This window comes from Agelaius tricolor, unplaced genomic scaffold (assembly GCF_023055355.1).
Source record: "Agelaius tricolor isolate 1412-34295 unplaced genomic scaffold, bAgeTri1.0.p SCAF_4, whole genome shotgun sequence".
Classification (NCBI taxonomy): domain Eukaryota; kingdom Metazoa; phylum Chordata; class Aves; order Passeriformes; family Icteridae; genus Agelaius; species Agelaius tricolor.
In genome coordinates this window covers 57,332,975-57,352,997 of record NW_027269264.1, presented here as the reverse complement: position 1 = coordinate 57,352,997, position 20,023 = coordinate 57,332,975, and the positions used below count along the sequence as shown (strand labels likewise).

The window sequence follows — 20,023 nt, the reverse complement described above, 5'->3', positions numbered from 1 at the left end:
CTGGTGTCTGCAGCTCCAACCAGGCTCAGCATCTGTTGTGTAATTCCTGAATTGTAAATTGTATGGAAATAGGGTATCTCCTCCCTTCAGCCCCAGTGCCCACACGCTGCTCCTGCCACCAAACACTTGGACAGCAGATAGGAAACTCTGTGTAGCAGTGGTTTTCCATTTTTATTGGAAGTTAGAGCACCCAGGCTTTGCACTGCACTGTCAAAATCTCTGCTCCCTGCAGCCACAGGGGAAATGTCTGCATCCTGCAGAGAGGCAGGTGCCACTGGGGCTGCCTGAGGTGACCAGGGCTCCCTTTCCTGCTCTGGGGGGAATGCTGGAGCTGGAAAAGAGCAGAAATTGCAGCAGCAGCCCTGCACACAGGCAAATAGACTCAGGGAGGGGTGTGGGCACAGTGGGGGATGTCCTTTCATAGCACTTCACATTTCAAGCTTTTACAGGAGGATTTAAAGCTGTACAAAGAGAGAGCAGATAGGAGTTAAAAAGAGAGATTAACCCCCGACAGAGATGCAAGGGGAATCAGACTGGCACAGTAAATAAGGCTGAATCCTGTGTTATATTAAAGGCAGGGAAGGGTTTTGTCTCCAGGGGAATGAGGCTGGGTAGGGGCTTGCAGGGAGCTGGGGGGCTGAGCTGTGCTGCACCTCACCAGGGCTGTGCAGCAGGGATCATTCCAAAAGTAAAGCTCTAGTCTAAAAAGGGGACCAGAAGAAAAATAACTCAAGAGCCTTGAATTCAGGAAGCTGCAAAGCTGAGGGAGTTTTCTTCTGTTTAGAGCTGAAAGTGGATGGGAATGAGGGGAGGAGGTTTTGCAAGAGCTATCCCATGAATGTGATGGTGCTGGTGTAGGACCCTAGGGATTGCTGTTCTTCTCTTGAGGTGATATGTAGAAAAAAAAAAATTGGGAGACACTCCAGGAAATGTTTCCCAAGAACTGGAGGAGACACCCTCTAGTCTTACTTGCTGTGGGAGAGGACAGAGATGCTCTGAGAAGTGGCCAACTAATGAGCTTTTTTAAAATGTATTTTTTTTTTCTTTTTGGCAATTTGGAATAAGGACTGTGCTATTCAGTAGCAGATTTAATAATAAATGAAACATTCCCTATAGAAAAATCATAAATACGCATAAATGGGACAGAACTGGCATGGGAAAGCTTAAGGTAGAGAAAGGCCTGAAAGTAATGAGTGCGTGTGTGAAGTATCACTGACCAGGAAGGAGGGATAATAGCCTACATCAAACATGTAACTACTGCTGTGATGCAGAACTGCTGGAGCTCTGAGGGGAGGCAGCTGCAACACCAAGTATCATTAAACATTCAAAACAGCATTTATGAGCAGCATAATTACATGAGAGCCCAAAGACTTGTCATTGGCCTTGCCCACCTCCCAGCCACTTCTGGCCACCCCACACCCTCAGTGAACTTCTGGAGGTCTCGGGATGGGGAACCCAGAGCGTGGTTTCTGAAAATCCCTTTCTGGGGTTTTCTTAATGTTCACCAATTGATTCATTAGTCAGATGGCAGTGTGGGAGTTTTCCAAGCAGCAGTAGCTTAGAATGGTGGTCAGTCAGTTCTTTCTGTGACTGGCATGGGGTGGAATAACAACTGACCTGTCCTCCTGGTGCTCCAGAGCTGATCTGCTGGCACAGCATGCCATGGCTCCTTCCTGTGTGTGGTGCTTTCTGGGAGGACGCAGCCCCAGGCCTCCTCCCTGTGCAGCACTCCAGCAGCTTGCAGGTGGCCTGGGCTGGAGCCAGGGATGCTTTGTGGTGTGATCCCAGCACAGAACAGAGCATCAGGGTGCCAGAGAGCTGGGGAAGCTGGCTGGGTGCGTGTTTTGCTCTCCTTGGGAACAGCACACAAAGGAATTGCTGACCTCGTTTCCGTGAGGCCGAGGAGCTTGTGTTCCTCCCCGACAGGGTGTGTGAAGCACCAGTCCTGCCAGAAGGTCATCCAGACTGGACACAGCTCAGCATTTCACAGAAACTCAGAGCCGTGAGGGTTTTCTGTGCTGTTGGAAGGGTGTCTGCAGCCGGCTGTGTGGAGTGTTTGGGCAGAAGGAGCATGAACAGGCCGGGGCCTGTGGGAGTCCCAGTGCTCCCGTGGGGAAAATGCCTGGAGCACTGGAATGGAGCTTATGTTCCTCCCTGATGGGGTGTGCAGGGCATCAGTCCTGCCAGGAGATCATCCGGACTGGACACAGCTCAGCATTTCACAGAAATTCAGAGCTGTGAGGGTTTTCTGTGCTGTTGGAGGGGCGTTTCCAGCCGGCTGTGTGGAGTGTTTGGGGAGAAAGGGCATGAACAGGCCAGGGCCTGTGGGAGTCCCAGCGCTCCCGTGGGGAAAATGCCTGGAGCACTGGAACACCTCCTGGAAGAACTCTGACCTCTGCAGAGATGCCGTGGTCTGCTCCACGGGGTTTGGTCCTGGCCTTGGGAATGTGGCATGGATGAGTATTAAGGAGAGGGAGCAGCCCTGCCCCGCCGAGCTGATGGAGCGTGCCGCGCAGGAGGAGGTCAATGCTGCACCTTGCCTGGTCCCCATGTGCTCAACCTTGCCCATTCTGGGCCAATATGCTGCTTTTAGGCTTTTAGGCTTTTAGGCTTTTCCCCAGCAAATGAGACATTGAGGGCCACATTTTCTGTCTGGCTCCTTGCTGAAAGCCAGTGGGGTGTGAGCAGACGGGTTCCAAAGCTGCACAGGGTAACCAGGGACTGCATCACCCCCAGTGCATCTCAGAATCATAGAACATGCTGAGCTGGAAGGGACCCATCAGGATGATCAAGTTCAAATCAAGTCCACCTCTTTGGAATCCAACTTGTTCTTTGTGACCAGAATGTATTTTGAAGCTCTAATATGGGTGTAGATTTTTGGTGAAAACAGTGTTATTTTCCCCCATGGGTACATGCCTCTGTATCAAAAGTTATCCCTACAAAAAGAAAATTATCTATGTTAAATATAGTTTTCTGTATAAAAAAGAAGGACCAAAAAAAGGTTTCATAGGATAATCCATGCCATTTATGGAAGGTACAGAGTAAAAAATGACTCCAATGAATGTGCAGCTTGTGAAAATCTGTCCTTGTAGCCCTGCTGGTTTCAGCAGCTGCACCATAAAATGTGCATTTGCAGCTGATATTTGGAAATGTAAACAGAAAACAAGTCCTTAAACATTCTTGTTCAACTGGATGAAAAATATCTTCTTGGGTTTCTCTGAGGGAAAAGTGTAACTGCCCCTAAGTTGTGGTTTTCTGTCTGGCCGAGTAACAATGCCAGGGATTCTAAAAACCCAAATTAGATCCAACAAGTAAAAGAAGCTGCTGCCACTCTCATCAGTGATGCTGCTCCAAATTCCAGTTATTGCACAGAAATAGGAACAACTCTTGGGTTCAGAGACCACTTTAGAGAAAGTTTTTCTCTGTGACACCGCGCTGCAACCCTCTGATTTTCACCTCCAGAGTGCAACTTCTGTTTGTTCATTTGAAAGCAGAGTTGTACTGTCTCAGTTTTGCATCACTGTCATTAGCACTTGAGGAGTGGAACCCAGTGGTAATTAAATTTTTTATTTTTTAAATTTTATTTATTTTTAAAATTTTTTATTTTATTTATTTTTATATTTTATTTTTTGCATTTTTTATATTTCTAGCAACACAGTGCAGTAGCTATGCTCACTCTTAGCCTTTGCAGGACTGACAATGGAGAAATGCATCAGGGCTTTTGTGGGTGTTCTCATTGTGGTCAGGCTCAATTCAAACCACAGTACTTAAAGGATTTTTAATCTTCAGATTGCTTTATGAGCACTAATCCTCCAAGCAACCTGAAAGAAGTAGGTTAAATATGATTTCCATGGTGGAGAGACTTATTGACTCGTTCCACGACACAGAGAATTAGTGTCAGATCTGGGATTAAAGCTGGAGTGACCCCTGACAATTATTCACAGGGTCTGGCTCTGCCTTCATTTATTCCAGATCCTTTTCCCTCTTGAAAAAGCTGTGTTTTTAGTGCAACTGGTTTTGTTCCCGCTGCAGAGATCAGGATAAAGTTGTGCAGTTAAGCTCCTTGTGCCAGTGGTGATTTTCTGAAGGGGTGACCATGAAAACAAATCCTAGATGTTCCAGGTCCCTCCTCATGGGTTTGGATTATTGCTTTACAGAAAGATGACTTGGGAAAAATTCAGACTGGTGGTATATGTGTCTGAAGAACATTTTGGGTATATTTGTCTTCAAATACTCTTTTCACGCAGTGTTGCTGAAGGCTGAGGGTGTAAATATCTGCACTGACGTGTCCCCTGTCTCCTCTGTCTCTGGCAGAGCAGTGATGAGAGTCATCCCTGGATTCAAACCCTGCTTTATTGCAGTGGCTTGACCATCCCCTTTTCTGAAGTGAGGATTTTACAGGGATGTTCTGCTCTGGATATATTAGAGTGGTGTGGGCTCCACATGGAAACACTGAGCAGTGCCACACCTCTGACTGCTCTGATGCAGATTCCTCTATGTTTAGCTGGGCAGCTTGGGGTGTGGATGCTTCTCCACACCTTTTCCAGGCTCTTTTAGGGCTCCTCTGAGGGCAGAAGTGTTCTCTGTGTTGCTGCAGGTGAAGGACTGACTGCTTAAACAGACAGGGAAATATGTTCCCTGGATGTAAAGGCTGGCAATTAGCAGCCAGTGCTAATCAGCAAAGGAATCTGAGGTGCTCTTTCTCTTCATAGCCAACTGACTTTTGTTTGCCTTGGGCAGCACCTTTAGATGTTGTCTTTCAAAAATGGTATCTGTTAGACTTCTAGAGCAGATATAAAGAAGGAATTTCTACAGGTTGCCCAGAGCAGCTGAGGCTGCCTCATATTTGGAAATGTTCGAGGATGAGCTGGGTTTGTTCAGGGTTTTGAGGGTTTGTTCAGGGTTTGTTCAGGGTTTGTTCAGGGTTTGGAGCAACCTGGGGTAGTGGAAGGTGTCCCTGTTCATGGCCTTTTCTAGATGGCCTTTAAAGGTCCTCCCCAACCCTAGCATTTCTATGATTCCACGCTGTTTTTCACGTAAAAGCACCAGTGACCCCCTTCTAGTTTTGCTGGCTGGAGACATCACCCATCTCTAACTGTGCGTGGTCTTGTGGGGCATTGCTCTTAAGCTGGCAAACACCTGCAGAAAGATGTGTTACCCACCTCCAAAGCACCTCTGGAGCTGCTGATGCTTCTTGCATTGAAGAAACTGTTCTGGATCTTGTTCTGGCTGGACTTCTGCTCCCTTGTGGTTTTGTTCGCCTCGCTGATGGCTGGGGGCTGTAGCCCAGATCGTGGTGTGGTTTTCCAGGCTGAGCATCGTGTGAGCTTTGAGGCACAGGGAGAGAAGCCCTTGATGTACTTTGTGGCAGCATAAAAAGCTGTGGTGGCAGCCCTGAGGTGAACAGGAGCCCGCCCAGCCCCAGGAGGAGATGGGGCAGCACTGCCATGCTGCAGCAGAGGCAGTATTCACCCACAGACACTTCATTTTACTCAGGTTCTTTTCAATAATAATTTTCTCCTGTGCTGGCATTGCCAAAATTGAATGTATTTTAAGCAGCCGTGTCACACACTGTGCCTGCATGGTGGCCAAACATTTCAGTGTCTTTTATTCCACACTGAACACAAACACCTCCTGCCTGGCTTTAACCATTTCTGCTGCCTGAGCATCCTGTGTGCTGCCAGCTGCTCTGTGGGGTTCATCCATCTTCCCCTGCTGGCACCAGCAGTTGGTTAACTTGTACACTGGAAAGGCTCTGCAGCCTTTATTCCTGAAAGCTTTTATTCCTGAACTTGGAAAATAAATGTCTGAACATGCACTATCCGCCAAAAAAACCCAGAAGAGACATATTACTGTAAATGCAGGAGGTTGGGTGGCCTGCTAAGAGCAGCTTTCTTTTCATTTTATGTTATTGATATAATCCAAAAGTTTTTTTTGTGCCATGGAGAGCTCACCTGGCCCATTTCATATTGCAGCACATCAACCATTAGGGCAAATTCTTGGGAAACTCTGGGAAAATGGGACCTGGCAGAGTGGCTGCAGTAGCAGTAAGTTGTGTTGGCCATAGTTTTGTCACTAGGCTTAGTGTCTTTTGGCAAATGTCTGTTTTAAAGGAGGCAAGCCAGAGGGAGGCATAAAGCACTCAGAATGCCACTTAAAGGCATTTTTGTGATGGGATCTGAAGCCCAGGGGAACTGTGGGCTGTTCCTTAGCTGGGCTCTTAGGTGGGTTGGTCTCTGCCTTCCCAGCCTGGCCCACCCCAAAAGCTGGTAATAGAGAAGTTATGAAAGAGGTCAAAATTGGTGACAAGAATTGTGAATCTTAAAGAGATAAAAATGGGTTATCAAATACTACCTTGCAGCAGTGCTGTCTGGATGCCAGGTAATGCATCTTTTGAGATTTTGGCCTCATTTAGCTGAAGACTCACTTCCAGACTGGTGGAACTTTTGTCTCATGGCTTCAAGAGAAAAGTGCCAGGGAAATGTTATCTGAAATGTGCCACTTTGGCCGTACCTGTCATGCAGAGCAGGGTGGGAAACAATAATTCTGAAGTAACTTTGAGGCAAGTGTGGCTCTAAGCCACGACAGCTTTGCATTTGCAGAGCTCCTTTTGCAGGGATTTTGGTTGTGACCTCTCCCTCCTGCTTCTCCCTTTCCTCTGACCAAGGACAGCCTGTTCATCCACCCTTGCAGCCCATGCCAAAGCCTCTCTCTGCCCCTTTCTTGGCAGCTGACAGGAATTTTGTCTGTTGGGTCCTGCTGATGGCCAGTGTGGGATTTCACTGATGGAGCTTAGTCCATGAGTCACTGAAACCGTGGATCCACTAAGGCTGGAAAAGGCCTCTGAGATCAGGTCCAGCTGTCAGCCAGCACCACCAGCATGTTCACCTTAACCAGGTCCCCAAGTGCCACAACCACACCTTGTTTGAACACTTCCAGGCAGAGGGACTCTGTCACTTCCCAGCAGCCTGTGCTGAGGCTTGGCAGCCCCTTCCATAAAGAAATGATTCCAGATATCCAATCTAAGCCTTCCCTGTCACAGCTTGAGGCTGTTTCCTCTCCTCCTTTCACTTGTTCCCTGTAAGGAGAGACTGGCAGCCCACCTCCTTGAAGATGATCAAAGCATGGGGGAGCTGCAATCAGAGTTCAGTCAGGACAGCCATCAGCTGTCCCAGGAACTGCTGCTGTGGGCTCACCCAGCTCCCTTCTGGGGCAGGTGCTGAATTTCCCTTCCCCTCTGTGGAGCTGGCACTGCTTTTCCTCTGCTGGCCGGCTCGTGCTGCCAGGAGAGATTTGCTGCACACCTGTGCGAGTCCAAAGGTGTGAGACTGGCACGTTGGCAGCCCCGTGCCTGGATGCTGCCAGCTGGCTGTGGCAGAGCCTCAGTGGCTTTGCCAAGGCCTGCTGAGGGCATGGCACCGTGACTTAGCAAGAGCAGGCTGTCCCCACCCGGGTGAGTCACCGGGAACAGGGCTCTGGGATGCTGGCTCTGGCTCTCAGGAGGGTGTGCCCCACTCACAGCCCGTGTTTCTGCACTGCTGCCTGGCTGCTGGGGTGCTTGGAGGCTCCTCTTGCCTTCCCCTTGGTTGGTACCCAGGAGAGCTAGCTGGCTAGGGGATGGATTAAGATACACTTTGAGAATTGGTGTCTGAAAAATGGAGAGAGCTGGAAATTATCTTGTCAGTCCGCTGCTGCTGAAAGCGTCTCAAAGTCATGCCTGCACCAAAATGCTACATGTGACTTGGCTGAGGTTTTTTTCTCAAACCAATTATCCTGAGCCTTGAAGGAATTGAGATGTTTGTGCCTGACAGTGGAGGGAAGTAATGGTGGTTGTGTGTCTTTGTTGGAAGTACAAAAGTGGGGTATAGCAATCATTTAGCCTCTGTCCTCATCTTGTATAAACTTGAACTGAGTATCTTAAATTGAAATGTGTTTTGATGATGTTTCCTGATGTCAAGAGAACTGCAAGGTATAAATTTATTGTTGTACTCGTGTATGGGATTTTCTGTGCCTGCTTTCAGCTGTGATTCATGGAAGCCAGGGCAGAGTCTGGGAAGCTTAAGTTGATCTTACTTAAAAACACACTCAATTATGTCCTTACAGCTTACCCAAGAGCTCGGGTATTTTGGGAGCTTATAGCAAATCCTGCAGTGAAAACTCTGCCCTTCCCAAAGTCTGCAGCCAAATTGCAGAGTTGCTGGGTTTGCTGTGTGCTGATGATGCCCTGGGGAGTGAATCCCACTGCAGCAGAGGAGCTTGGCCCTGGAGCCAGCAAAGCTTTTCCTGGAGGGATGTAGGTCTGAAAATGAGCTTCTCTTACTGCCTTGGCCCTTTCTTTGCCTTGCAGCTCAAGCATGTTAAACAGATTAATTATTGGGAGGTGTCCGGAGGGTACCACGCTGGGAAGGACTGGCTATTTCATGGCGACTTCTGCAACAGCTTTTGTGTGAATGATTAATTTTGCAAGTGGAAAAAGGCATTTGGAAGAGCTTGTGTTCTGTGCAAGGCTCAAGAGCTGCATGAGATGGTGCACCCCCAGCTTCTCTGTGCAAAGTCCCGTGCCCTGGAGGTATCTGGTGAAGCACCTCTGCACTCCAGCGACCTCACAGTGCCACAGGGTTTGGCAATGAGTCACTAGTGTGAGTCTGATGTCAGACTTGCTTTTGTGTTGTGGTTGTCAAAGTTTCAACCAGATATTGGGAGTTGTGTGAAAATACTGATATTCATATAATTGCACAGAGAATCAAGTAACTTCTTCTGTGTCCGAATTTTAGGATGCTTGATTTTACAACTTCAGTGTTTTTAATGCGTTTTGAATGGAGAGGAATCTTTCTGAGTAACTGTGTTTTAAAAGCAATTTTCACAAGTTGACTGTATTTTAATGAGCGAAGTTCTCAAATGCTTGAGTGAAGGAGCTGGGAGGGAAAATTAAATATACAGTACTAGGAGCTGATACTCAGCCAATGCCTGTTAATAGTTCTCCAGACAGATGCCCAGCAGCAGATGTTGGGTGTTGTGTGAGAAATGGGCTCCCCAGAGACTCAGGATGAGGGAGGCAGCAGTGCTTCATGCAGGGGCTCAGTTCCCACTGCCTCTGCAAGCCTTTGGGGATGTCCTGGAGATGTCCAGTGTCTGGGGTGTTCTGGAGATGTCCAGTGTCCTCCATGTGTTCTCTGGGAAGTGTCACAGCTGTGTATTACTCACTGTTCCTTTCCTAGTCCAGAAGAAATCCAGTATCTGTAACGTGGGTGGCCACAGGGCGAGGGACTGGCGAGACGGGATGAGGGCGCAAACAGCCGACAGGAAAATGGATTAACTCAGAGGAGCTTATCTTTCATTGACTCTGCTGCTCTGGCTCCCCCCAGGGATGAGAAGAACCAGTCCATCATTGTCAGCGGGGAGTCGGGGGCGGGCAAGACGGTCTCTGCCAAATACGCCATGCGCTTCTTCGCCACCGTCGGGGGCTCCGCCAGCGAGACCAACATCGAAACCAAAGTCCTGGCCTCCAGCCCCATCATGGAGGTAAAAGCTGCTCCCTTTCCTTTGTCCTGATCACTCTGTCTCGCCGTCAGTCACAAGGACAGTGAGAATCCCCGGAGGCTTGAGAGACAGGTCTGATTTACAGCATAACAGTGTCCTGGAGCTGGGCTGAAATGCAGAGAGGCACCAACAGCCTCCCTTTAGACCCCAATTTAGACCCCAATGCACCCCAATTGCACCTGCATTTGATGGTCTTAAAGCTGAGCTTGAGCATCCCCAGCACATGTCCAGGAGCTGGGCTTTGGTGGGGCTCCAGAGTGGAGAGCCCAAGCAGTACAGCTGGCATTGTCAGTGTTTTATCATCTTCTAACTCCTTTGTCACTGCATGGTGCGCCCTAATCTCCTTGTTTTGTTGTACAAACATGGAGTAGAGAAAGAGGGATTAATCTGAGATATTTAAATTAATTTTTATTTTTTGTTAGTTTTCTGTTGCTATCAATCATGTACCAGCCTCTTTCCCTAGGCAACAGCAACAGGACAAAAGGACATAGTCTTAAGCTGTGCCATGGGAGGTTTAGGCTCGACATCAGCAGGAATTTCTTCATGGAAAGGGTCATCAGGCATTGGAAGGGGCTGCCCGGGGATGTGTTGGAGTGCCCATCCCTGGAAATGTCCAAGGAAAGCTTGGACATGGCACTGAGTGCTCTGGGCTGGTGACAAGGTGGGCACCAACAAGTTGGGCTCGATGGTCTGGGAGGGCTTTCCCAACCCAGATGATCTGTGATAGGGGAATGAGTCTCATTACAGGGAAATCCCTGCTCTGAAGGAAAAGAATTCTTCTTATAAATACAAAAGAAAGGGAAAAATCAGCTTTGTTTTCCTTTCACTGAAGCCAGATGCTGAAAATAAATGTCTGAGTGCCTAAATCCCGTTTTGGAGCCATGAAGTACCTTCAGCTGATCTGGGCTTTTCCAAAGCCCATGAAGCTCTTCAGATTCGTGTCACTTTCTTTGCAAGGCAGGAGCCAGCAATGCTGCTTTAGTGGAGCGTGGGGTTGTCCTGTGCTTAACCTTAGGCTTGGCTCAGCCTTTAGGGAGGCTTCCCCTCATGGTGCCTCGTGCCAGATTGTCTGACAGACACAGAGGGGGTGGCTGATCTGGGGTGAGACACAGCCTGACAAGCAGCACCTGTGGTCTGACACCCATGAGGGTGAGCTGCAGTGTCCAGGCCAGTGGTGCTGCAGGTGAGCAGTAAGAAAAGCCAGCAGGCGTGTGGCTGATGGAGAAAACTGGCTGGTTTTATGTAGGTTTGCTCCTGGTTAAGCCTGGTTTACTCCTTTAAACCTGCTTAAAGTTTACTCCTTTCCTCACCCATCTCCCCTGCCTCTGTGAAATGTAGTTGCAATACCGGGGAGGGGGGGGGCTTAAAACCATCCAAGAAAAAAATTCATGGTGCACACTATTCTTCTATATGACCCAGAATTTTATTGCTCTAATTTTCCTGCCTGTGTTCAGTTCTGGCTGTAATTTCTAAATGCTGAGGCCAGGCAACCTGCCTGTCTTCATTGGAAATTGATGAGAACATTGCCTATGCAGAAAAAAACATAAAAGAAAACTGCCTGGTTTGCAGAAAAACCCTGAGGTAAATGGGCTTGTGGGGGAAGGAGACCCATCCAGGGAAGCTGCTGGTGTTGACCCTGAACAATGGTGGGGGCATCCTGTAAGGTGGAACACAAATGTTGAGGCTTTTGGGATGCGGATGGTGTAATTACTGTACAAATATTTGTTGCTATTTGTATGCATTTTTCTCCTATAAAAGCCCTTTTCAGTGAAGAGTCCTCCCCAAAGTCACATTGCTCCTCTGCCTTCTGCATCTGGGAAGGGGTTTCCCTCAAAACCTGCTGTGACTTGTTTGTATAACACTGATTGCAAACCAAAGTGTTTAAAGAAATTCAAAAATGCAATTGAAATTTAGTGTTTAATTTTGTTTGTTTTATGCAGGCCATTGGAAATGCTAAAACAACAAGGAATGACAACAGCAGCCGCTTTGGGAAATACATTCAGATTGGCTTTGATAAAAGATACCACATCATTGGGGCCAACATGAGGACATATCTGCTGGAAAAATCTCGGGTTGTGTTTCAGGTGAGGAGTTGTGGGGCTTTGTCCTTTTTTTCTTTTGGGTGATGAATTCCAGGAACTCAATAGTCTGGGTCTTTTCTGTGGGTAAGAAAAAAAAATCTCTTTATAAATAGAGCCACAGAATCATTTAGGTTGAAGTGACCTCTAAGGCCACTGAATCCAGCTGTCCCCCCAGCAGTGCCACACCCATCACAGAATCATCATCATGGAATGGTTTGGGTGGAAGGGATTTTAAAGATCACCTCATTCGCCCCCTTCCATGTGCAGGGACACCTTCCACTGTCCCAGGCTGCTCCAAGCCTCATCCAGCCTGGCCTTGAACACTGCCAGGGATCCAGGGGCAGCCCCAGCTGCTCTGGGCACCCTGGGCCAGGGCCTGCCCACCCTCCCAGCCAGCAATTCCTAATTCCCAATATCCAACCTAAACCCACTCTCTGTCCATGGGAAGCCATTGCTCCTTGTCCTGCCCCCCATGCTCTTGTACAAAGTCCTTTTCCATCCTCTTTGTGATTACATCCCCAATTGTCACCTCCACATGGCTTTTAAGCCCCTTCAGGGGTGGGGACTCTACCACTGCCCTGGGCCGCTGTGCCAGGGCTGGACAGCCCTTTCCATGGAGAAATTGTTCCTGATAGCCAGCCTAAACCTCCCCTGGCACAACCTGAGGCTGTTTTCCCTTCTCCTATCGCTTTCTTGGTGGACACAGCTTCCAGATGTGTCTTTTGGACTCAGTCTTGGAGTTCTTTAAGATTCCAGCCTGATGAACCTTGTCCTGGGCTAAGGTGTACCTGGGAGACTTGTTAGATAAGGAGCCAGGGAGGGCAAATGGAGGCAGCAATGTTCAGTTTTGAAGATGAAGAAGGGCAGGAGAGGGGCTGAGAAGGCTGATGTCTGCCAGAGCACATACCTTGGGTTTCTTGTGCAGGCTAAGGAGAGGCTTTCTTAGTTTCTGCTTGGGATGTAGATCAGAAGTGACTGCAAAAATTTTGTCCTTACACAAAAAAAGAGTGCTCCAACTACAAAAACCTTAAAAACCCGACAATTTTGAGGAGCCATGAAGAGTAAGCCACCTTCTTTTATATTACTGTGGGTTTGCAACTCAGTGCTTGCTGCTTCATTCATCCAGAGAGGGATAAGATGTGGAAGGTAATACAGAGTTATTTACTTTCTTTGCCTGATGGGCAGTGTGTGTTGGTCAGGTTCAGCGCCTCCTTTCTCCCAGGTGGCAAGGAAAATGTCCTTGTGTTGGTGTCACTGACAGGTCTCGGTGGTGAGAGGCAGGGGATGGGACCAGGGGGGCCCAGGGCTCGGTGTGAGGGTGGGAGCACTGCTGTGACCCCTCTGTGCCTCTGGTAACTCAGTGTTTCCCCACAGGCAGAGGACGAGCGCAACTACCACATCTTCTACCAGCTCTGTGCCTCCTCAAGCCTCCCAGAATTCAAAGACCTTGGACTCAGTAAGTGCTGGCACATCCCTGTGCCCTGCTGGGCAGCAGGGGAAGGTGGTGGGGTCAGAAATGCAGGTCCCTGGGGAGGCTGTGTGCCCTGGGAGGAGGGCAGGGGGATGAGACTGCAGGGCTCTGCTGCTGGGTGGAGCACAAGTTTGCTCAGCCCATCTCCAGGGATGTGGCACCTTGGGTGAGTGTGGGTGCCCCCAGAAGCTGTGGCTGCCCCTAGGTCCCTGGGAGAGTCTGAGGCTGGGTTGGTGGGGCTTGGAGCAGCCTGGGACAGAGGAAGGTGTCCCTTCCAACCCAAACCATTTTGTGATTCCATGATTTTGTAAAAATCAGCAGTGAAACTGCCGTAGTTTCAGCAGTGGTGAAGCTACATTGCTGTGGTGTTTGCCAGCTGATGCAGGGAGATCATGTGTTAATATTGTACCAACCTTGCATAAGGTGTGTGCTTTAAATCAGATGTGAGTGTGGACTGATCTGGCCAGCGTCTTGGCAGGAGTGGTTGTGTCCTTTGAATTAATGATGTTTCTTTCTTTTTAATGGCTAACTCCTGGAGTGGGTTGGGTTTTTCCCCCAGGATTTGCAGCAAAGCCTCAGTAGAACACTTGATTCAGAGGGTTTGCACTCGCAGCAGGTGGTGCAGGGATGAATTTTAATTATTTTTTAATCTTGAATATTTGCTGTTGCTTAGAGAGAAAAGCAAGGTTTAAACCAGGCTTTTAACCTATTTTGAACAGGGAGCAAGGCAGGTTCTGATCCCACCACAGGGTCTTGCAGAAGCTGCCATCCACACTACAGTGGAGTGGCAGATGAAGAGAGGGGATTTCAGTTTCTAGGTAATTCTGAGCTTGTCTTAATGACCTTTTGGGTCACTGTAGGCACATTGCTCTCACAGAGCACATCACATGGACCCTTTTCAAGAGTTTATGCCATATTTATGTGCTTCATTTTTAAAAACATACCCTGGGTAACGATGATGTTTGCTGGCATCTTAAAATTCAGACACAAACTGTTTCAGCTCCTTCTGGGAGATGAGTTGACATGTGAGAGCTCCAGCTGTGAAACCACTGCTCTCTCCTTGGGAACATGTGGATCAGGGGAAATACCAGTCTTACTCATCACAGCTCTCTAAAAGCATTGTCTGTGTTTGTGTGACTGGCGGGAGTGCAGGCTGAGAGCCTTTGCTGTCCTGGTGCATCACCCAGGACACGCTTGTGCAGTTGTGACTGTGGCTCAGCTTCAGCATCTCAGGGATGAATGTGTAATGGCAACAGCTGGCAGTGCAGGAGGAGTGGGTGCCAGGGCCATTAGTTGCAAGGAAGACTTCTTGGGTCCTTTCTAATCAAAATTTGGTGCCAGTGCCTGTCAGTCTCCAGCTGCTCTCCGTGGCACTTTGCATTTGCTGTGTCACAGCATGCCCAGGTGTCCAGCGGGTGTTGGAGAAGCAGCTCTTTCCAAAGGTGAAGGGGTGTGCCCTTGGTGCTTCCTGCCCTCTCACCTTGCAATAGCTGGAAAAAGCCTCCCCAAAATGTTTTGGGGGCTGTCAGATGTGGGGCTGCTCATGGGCTCGGTGGGGATGGGGATGTGGGTCCATGAGCCGCTCCTGTTGGTGTGACACAGGCTCAGCCCTTGCCTGTGGGATTGCTGGTGCTGGGCAGTGGGCTGTGGGTGCAGAGGTGCACAATTCACTTCTTTTCCTTTCTTTTGAGTGATGTTTTTAATTTCCAGCTTTGCCTTGGATTTACTGGCCTGCTTGAAGATGACTAGTCAGAACTCAGATTTATTTCCTTGTGTGAGCTGTACTTACCTGTCAATCTTGTCTTCCCAAGGCTTACACAAAACAAGAGGTGTCTTGATGTGAAAATCCACTTTTTATTTATTACTCATGGAGGAGGATCTATATTTTTCCATCTGAAAACCAGCAGCTATTGCTTCTCCTTTGGGTCTTACACAAACAGAGAATTGTCATTACTTCCTTTTATGTTGCAAGATGCTGGAAAACAAAAGGAGTCTCTAAACATACAGGAGTCCAGCAGAGCAAACCAGTGTTGGCTTCAGTCAGAGTGATCTGAAAGGGCTTAATTTTAAACTAGAAAGTAAATATTTGGCTTTAAATGGTGATGTGCAATGCAAGTGCCTTTTGAAGTGCAGTGTCTGGCTAAATGATGCTTGGGCAGTGGTGCAAGGCAGAAATGTGTTTTATTTGTTTGCAGTGAATCAAAGGGTTTGTGTGGTTAAAATAATTACAGAGATCTTGAAATATAGAGATTGGAGTCAGTTATACCAGGGATGACTTGAGGCAGGAGCAGATCCCAGTGTGAATGTTGAAAATTGAAAGGTAAGGTCCTGGTCCCATCAGCCGCCAGCAGCAGCACCAGGCTGTGAGTGTGATGTGCTCCACCATGGGCTGGGTGGGCTCCTCTTGTGCTGGGGGACCAGGAGGGACATTGTCTGCCTGACCCCAATCAGCATTTTCTGCCCCTTGTTCCTGATGCACCGGCAATGAGTGGAATTACTGAGATCTCAGGGTTGCAGGGCTTTGTCTGCCAAAAGGAATCAAATGTTTTTCTTTCCAGCCTGAAAGTACAGCTAATGCAGAAACCTGTGGGAGGCCTGGGAAGGGAGGGGGAGCTTCTGGTGGCAATTTGAGTCAAGAAAAATGCAGATTGCAATGTTTTAAAGGTTACCACTAGGCTGGTGTGGAACACAGTAGGATTTTTCTCTCTATTCACCACGCTTGGGAAATATGTTTGTGTGTGTTAATGAGTGGGTTTTGGCTAATGACTCCTACTCAGTTCAAAACAGGCTCAGGCTGGGGCTGAGAACTGATTCTGGGTGGGGTGGGGAGGCTCTGCAGGGGCTGGGCTCCCCCAGCCCTTGCAGGGAAAAGCTCTGGCAGTGCCAGGGCTCCTCAGCAGCCATGGGCACACATCTCCCCGCTCTGGGCCTCTGGGGGGCCTTGTTTTAAGGAGGGGGATTACATGAGCAGCTTTCTTACGTGGACACAAATCCTGCAATCTCTTGTTGTGTTTGCATTGGAAATGCCTCTCGGCCTCCACAGGATTAATTGGTGTCATCCTAGAGTAACTTTGCTAGAGCACAGATGTTCAAGTGGTGTAATGCAGGCACCGCGAGCCATTCTCCATTCCCTTTGCTCCCAAGGATTAAGGCTTTGTGTAGAAAAGGTGTTAAAATACCTGAGTTGGTCATGGATGTGTAAAACAGGATGAGGAATTACTGAAAGGAGTCACCTCAGTGTTCGGAATGGTCTTCCCCCATGTGATGGAGCTGTTACTAGAATCCCAGATACAGCACAGTACTGCCCTGACTGCACTTGCTGTGCATGCAGAAAAGGTTCCACCACTGCAGGAAGCAGCTACAGCCACTTACCCAGGTTCTGCTTCATCCACCCCTGAGCAAACTGGGGTTCACAGGACACAGGTGTCCTTCAGGGATGGGGCACAGGGAGCATCCAGTGCCCACTCGGGGGAGTGCTGCAGTGGGGTGTGGATACCACAGTCTGGGCAGAGAGAGAGAAAACTAGATAAGCTTTCCCATGGATTGGTCTGGGAAGAAAGCTAAATAAGCTTTCCCATGGATTGGTCAGGGGAGAAAGGTAGATAAGATTTCCCGTGAATTGGTCTGGGAAGTTTTAGGGAGGTGGAGAGAAAGAATTGTAAACTATCTGCAGGTGGTGTTTTCAACAAGTTGTTTTTCTCATAAGACGTTTACCAAAGGGTGTCTTCTTAATTAGCCAATCATGTGAAATGTATTGATTAAATGACCAATCAGGTCTCCCTGTATTGGAACAGTGTATAAAAGAAGGGGCTCCAATAAACCTGGGGTTTCTAGCCTCTTAACTTCTGACCTGGAAACTCTGTTATTTATTATCCGTTCCTGACTCAATGGAGACAGTGGGGAGGACTGCTTGCTCACCTTTTCCTCCTCTTTCTTCTCTCCTAGCGTGTGCCGAAGACTTTTTCTACACTTCTCAGGGAGGTGACACATCCATCGATGGCGTGGACGATGCTGATGACTTTGAGAAAACCAGACATGCCTTCACCCTGCTTGGTAAGGAGTCGCTCTGCTTGAAGCCTGCCTGGCAGAAGCTTCTCGCAATTGCTCTCAGTGTTTTGCCTGAATTATAATGTTCCTGTTGACCTAGTTGGCTTTACTTTGCTCTTTAGTAGGAGCTGCAGAAGTGTTTCTAGCAGCTGTCTGTGGAGCAGCAGTGAAATGGACAGGGATGCAGAATTTAAGAGAAACAATTCTGAAGTCAAAGCAGGGCTGCAGTATTGACTTGCTATTTTTTACCCTGTTTACGAGCAGGAGAAGAGCTATTACTGTGCAGCTCAGTCCGTGTTGTGGTGGAGGGTGATGTCACTTGTTGGATCACAGCGCTGCGCTGGGTAGCTGATTCCTGGAAATAATGAGCTGAGTACATCCCTGCTGTGCAGAGCCCACATGCACACCGCAGCTGCAGGAGCTGTGGCTGTGTCCAGCCCCCGTGCTGGCAGCAGGGGAGCAGAGCTGTTAAAGGAAAAACAATCTGGAAGGGAAAACTTGCCCAGTGTATTTGTATTTATCTGAAACCATGTTTATAAATCCTGGTCAGTCTCAGTGCCCCTTGGCTCCATTTCACAGGTTGGGAGGGGAGCTCATGATATTTAGAGTTGTCTGTGAAATCCCCTGACCTGCTATGCCTGCAGTGAGTGTGGGGACTCACTGCAAGCTGTAGAGCTGCACTTGTTTCCCCAAAATTTGTCCTCTTTGTGTTTAAGATGGGCCTCATCTCTTTCTCTTTGGGGTCTTATCTTTACCCTCCTCTTGTTCAGCTTGAGTTCTGCCATTCTGAGTTCTGTTACCTACTCAAATTAATATGATTCCTGCTTGCTCCAAACTTGCCCACGGGGCTGTAATCCCCAGAGAGCTCTCCCCCATCCCCCTGGCATGTGTAGTCTTTCTTTGGTCCCCTTCTCTGGCTCCCCAAGCAGCTCCCCTGTCTCCTTGCTGGTCCCTGGGAAGCCCTGTGAGAGCACTTTCCTCTGGGGCCAGTCTGATGATGATTTTCTGTTCTGCACGTGCTCCTCTCTCTCTGCTTTTCCTCATTTTCCTCCAGTGTTTCCCAGCTCTGCTTCTGTTCATGGCCTGGCGAAATTGCTGCTACAGTTTCCAGTCTTGCCTTTGTGTGTGTAACAAGAAGTCAAATTTGTCTGCAAATCCCCAATCCTAGCCAGGCTTAACTCCAGTTAAGAGTCCTGAGTAAGAGCAGAGCATTGCTCCTTTTAGTAACCTTGAAACATTTCTCACTGTGCTGATAACAGAAATGTCCCGAGAGAGAGAGAGAGAGAGAAAGGGAGGCTCTGGATAATTCAGAAACCAGCAGGTGATGTCTCAGACCTTGGGTGGATAATGAGGACACCAGCCTTGAGCACAAAAGGGAAACAGAAACCCAGCTGGGATGTTAAAAAAAATGCAAGATACGGCAAGAAGGCCATGTGTGGGCTGCTGCTGAGCAAAGCTCCTGCTGGGAATGCCTGTAAAGAAAAATAGATAAAGCAATATATAAATAACATATATAAAACAATAGCATCTTACACTCTCAGTAAAGACCCACAAGCGTCTCTTGTGGAGACACTGGGGAGGGTAAGACAGAGCTCCCCATCCCCTCGCTGGTGATTTGCTGCATCCAGCTGTGCCACCAGTGTGGGGGTGTTGTGCAGGGCTTTAATTTTCCCTTCTTTTTGTGGGACATTGGCAGTAAGCATAATTTGTAATTTGTGTGCTTTAGTTGTCAGCGGACTGTGATGACAGATGAGCAACTCCTTGTTCTGTGAAGGCTGCAGCGCCCCTGTAACTCTGATCCTGATTGTTCACTGCATCCTTGGGCTTGAGTGTATTAAACCCACCCATGTTAAAATTGAGAGTTTATGGTGTATTTGCTGGGAGAAGCCTCATGATTCTGAAAACCAATTGCCTCGGAAGGAAATCAAACACTGCAAGCACTTTCAAATAAACTTAACATCATGTTTCATTTTCCTTTGTGACAATCAGCTGTCAATTGTTCCCGCAGGAGTGAAGGAGTCTCACCAGATGACCATTTTTAGGATAATTGCTGCCATTCTGCACCTGGGGAACTTGAAGATCCAAGGGGAACGAGACGGGGAGGTCTGCAGTATATCGGTAGGTGACCCTCAGGAGCTCCCATGTGGGGAGCTTGGTGTGCTCAGGAAAGCCCTTTTCCTCCTGGCTTCCTTGGCCTTTTTTTGAAAGCACATCACAAGTTCCTAGTTGCTCTGTTTGTCCTGGGAAATAACGCATTTTTCCTCCTCTCTAGCCAGCCTGCAAGCGAGGTTGTTCAAAAGTTGCTCGTATTCCTGACATCCCAACCCACCTTAGCTCTTCCTGCTTCCTTAGAGCACCCAGTGCAGGGTCTTGGGGACTTATGACACTGATGGTGACACCACCAGCACAAGGTGTGATGCTTTACAACCACTTTCCTCCAGGCAAAGCCATGGAGCTGCTGCTTGTAACGTGGCCAAAGGAGCACTGCGTGGTTAATTAGCAAAAATAAGGAACACTAAAGATGCCTTAGAGGCAGTTTTTCTGTTTCTGTGTTTGTTCAGAGGTGGGGAAAAGTAAAGCAATTATATGGAAAATACTGTCCTGTAAATTATCACTGCATCCCAGGCTGGGTCGTTTGTTCCTAATTAAAGTATTAAAAGGGTTCTGCACACACTTCAGTGTTACCCTAGAGATAATGTGGTGTTCAGTGTGAGATGCTAGAGGTAATTTACTTGATATTTGGCAACATGGATATGTGAAGGCTGCCTGCTTCAACGATGTTGAGTTCTGTTAATGAAGCTCATGTTGTTTAATTACCTTCAAATATAATTGCAAGGTATTAAATCAATTCTGGTACAACCTTGACTCTGGTCAAAAAGGTATT

At 48.2% G+C, this 20,023-nt stretch overlaps 1 protein-coding gene across 4 annotated transcripts in view; it reads left to right on the top strand.

Moving 5' to 3' along the window:
- Positions 1-20,023, top strand: part of MYO5B (myosin VB) — a 146,896-nt gene that overhangs the window by 39,483 nt on the left and 87,390 nt on the right. For all 4 annotated transcript variants that reach the window (XM_071425874.1, XM_071425872.1, XM_071425873.1 and 1 more), the window contains exons 5-9: positions 9,366-9,522; positions 11,481-11,624; positions 12,996-13,077; positions 17,038-17,145; positions 19,148-19,257. In XM_071425874.1, the coding sequence (XP_071281975.1) occupies positions 9,366-9,522; positions 11,481-11,624; positions 12,996-13,077; positions 17,038-17,145; positions 19,148-19,257 (601 nt within the window). The remainder of the gene's footprint in view (positions 1-9,365; positions 9,523-11,480; positions 11,625-12,995; positions 13,078-17,037; positions 17,146-19,147; positions 19,258-20,023) is intronic.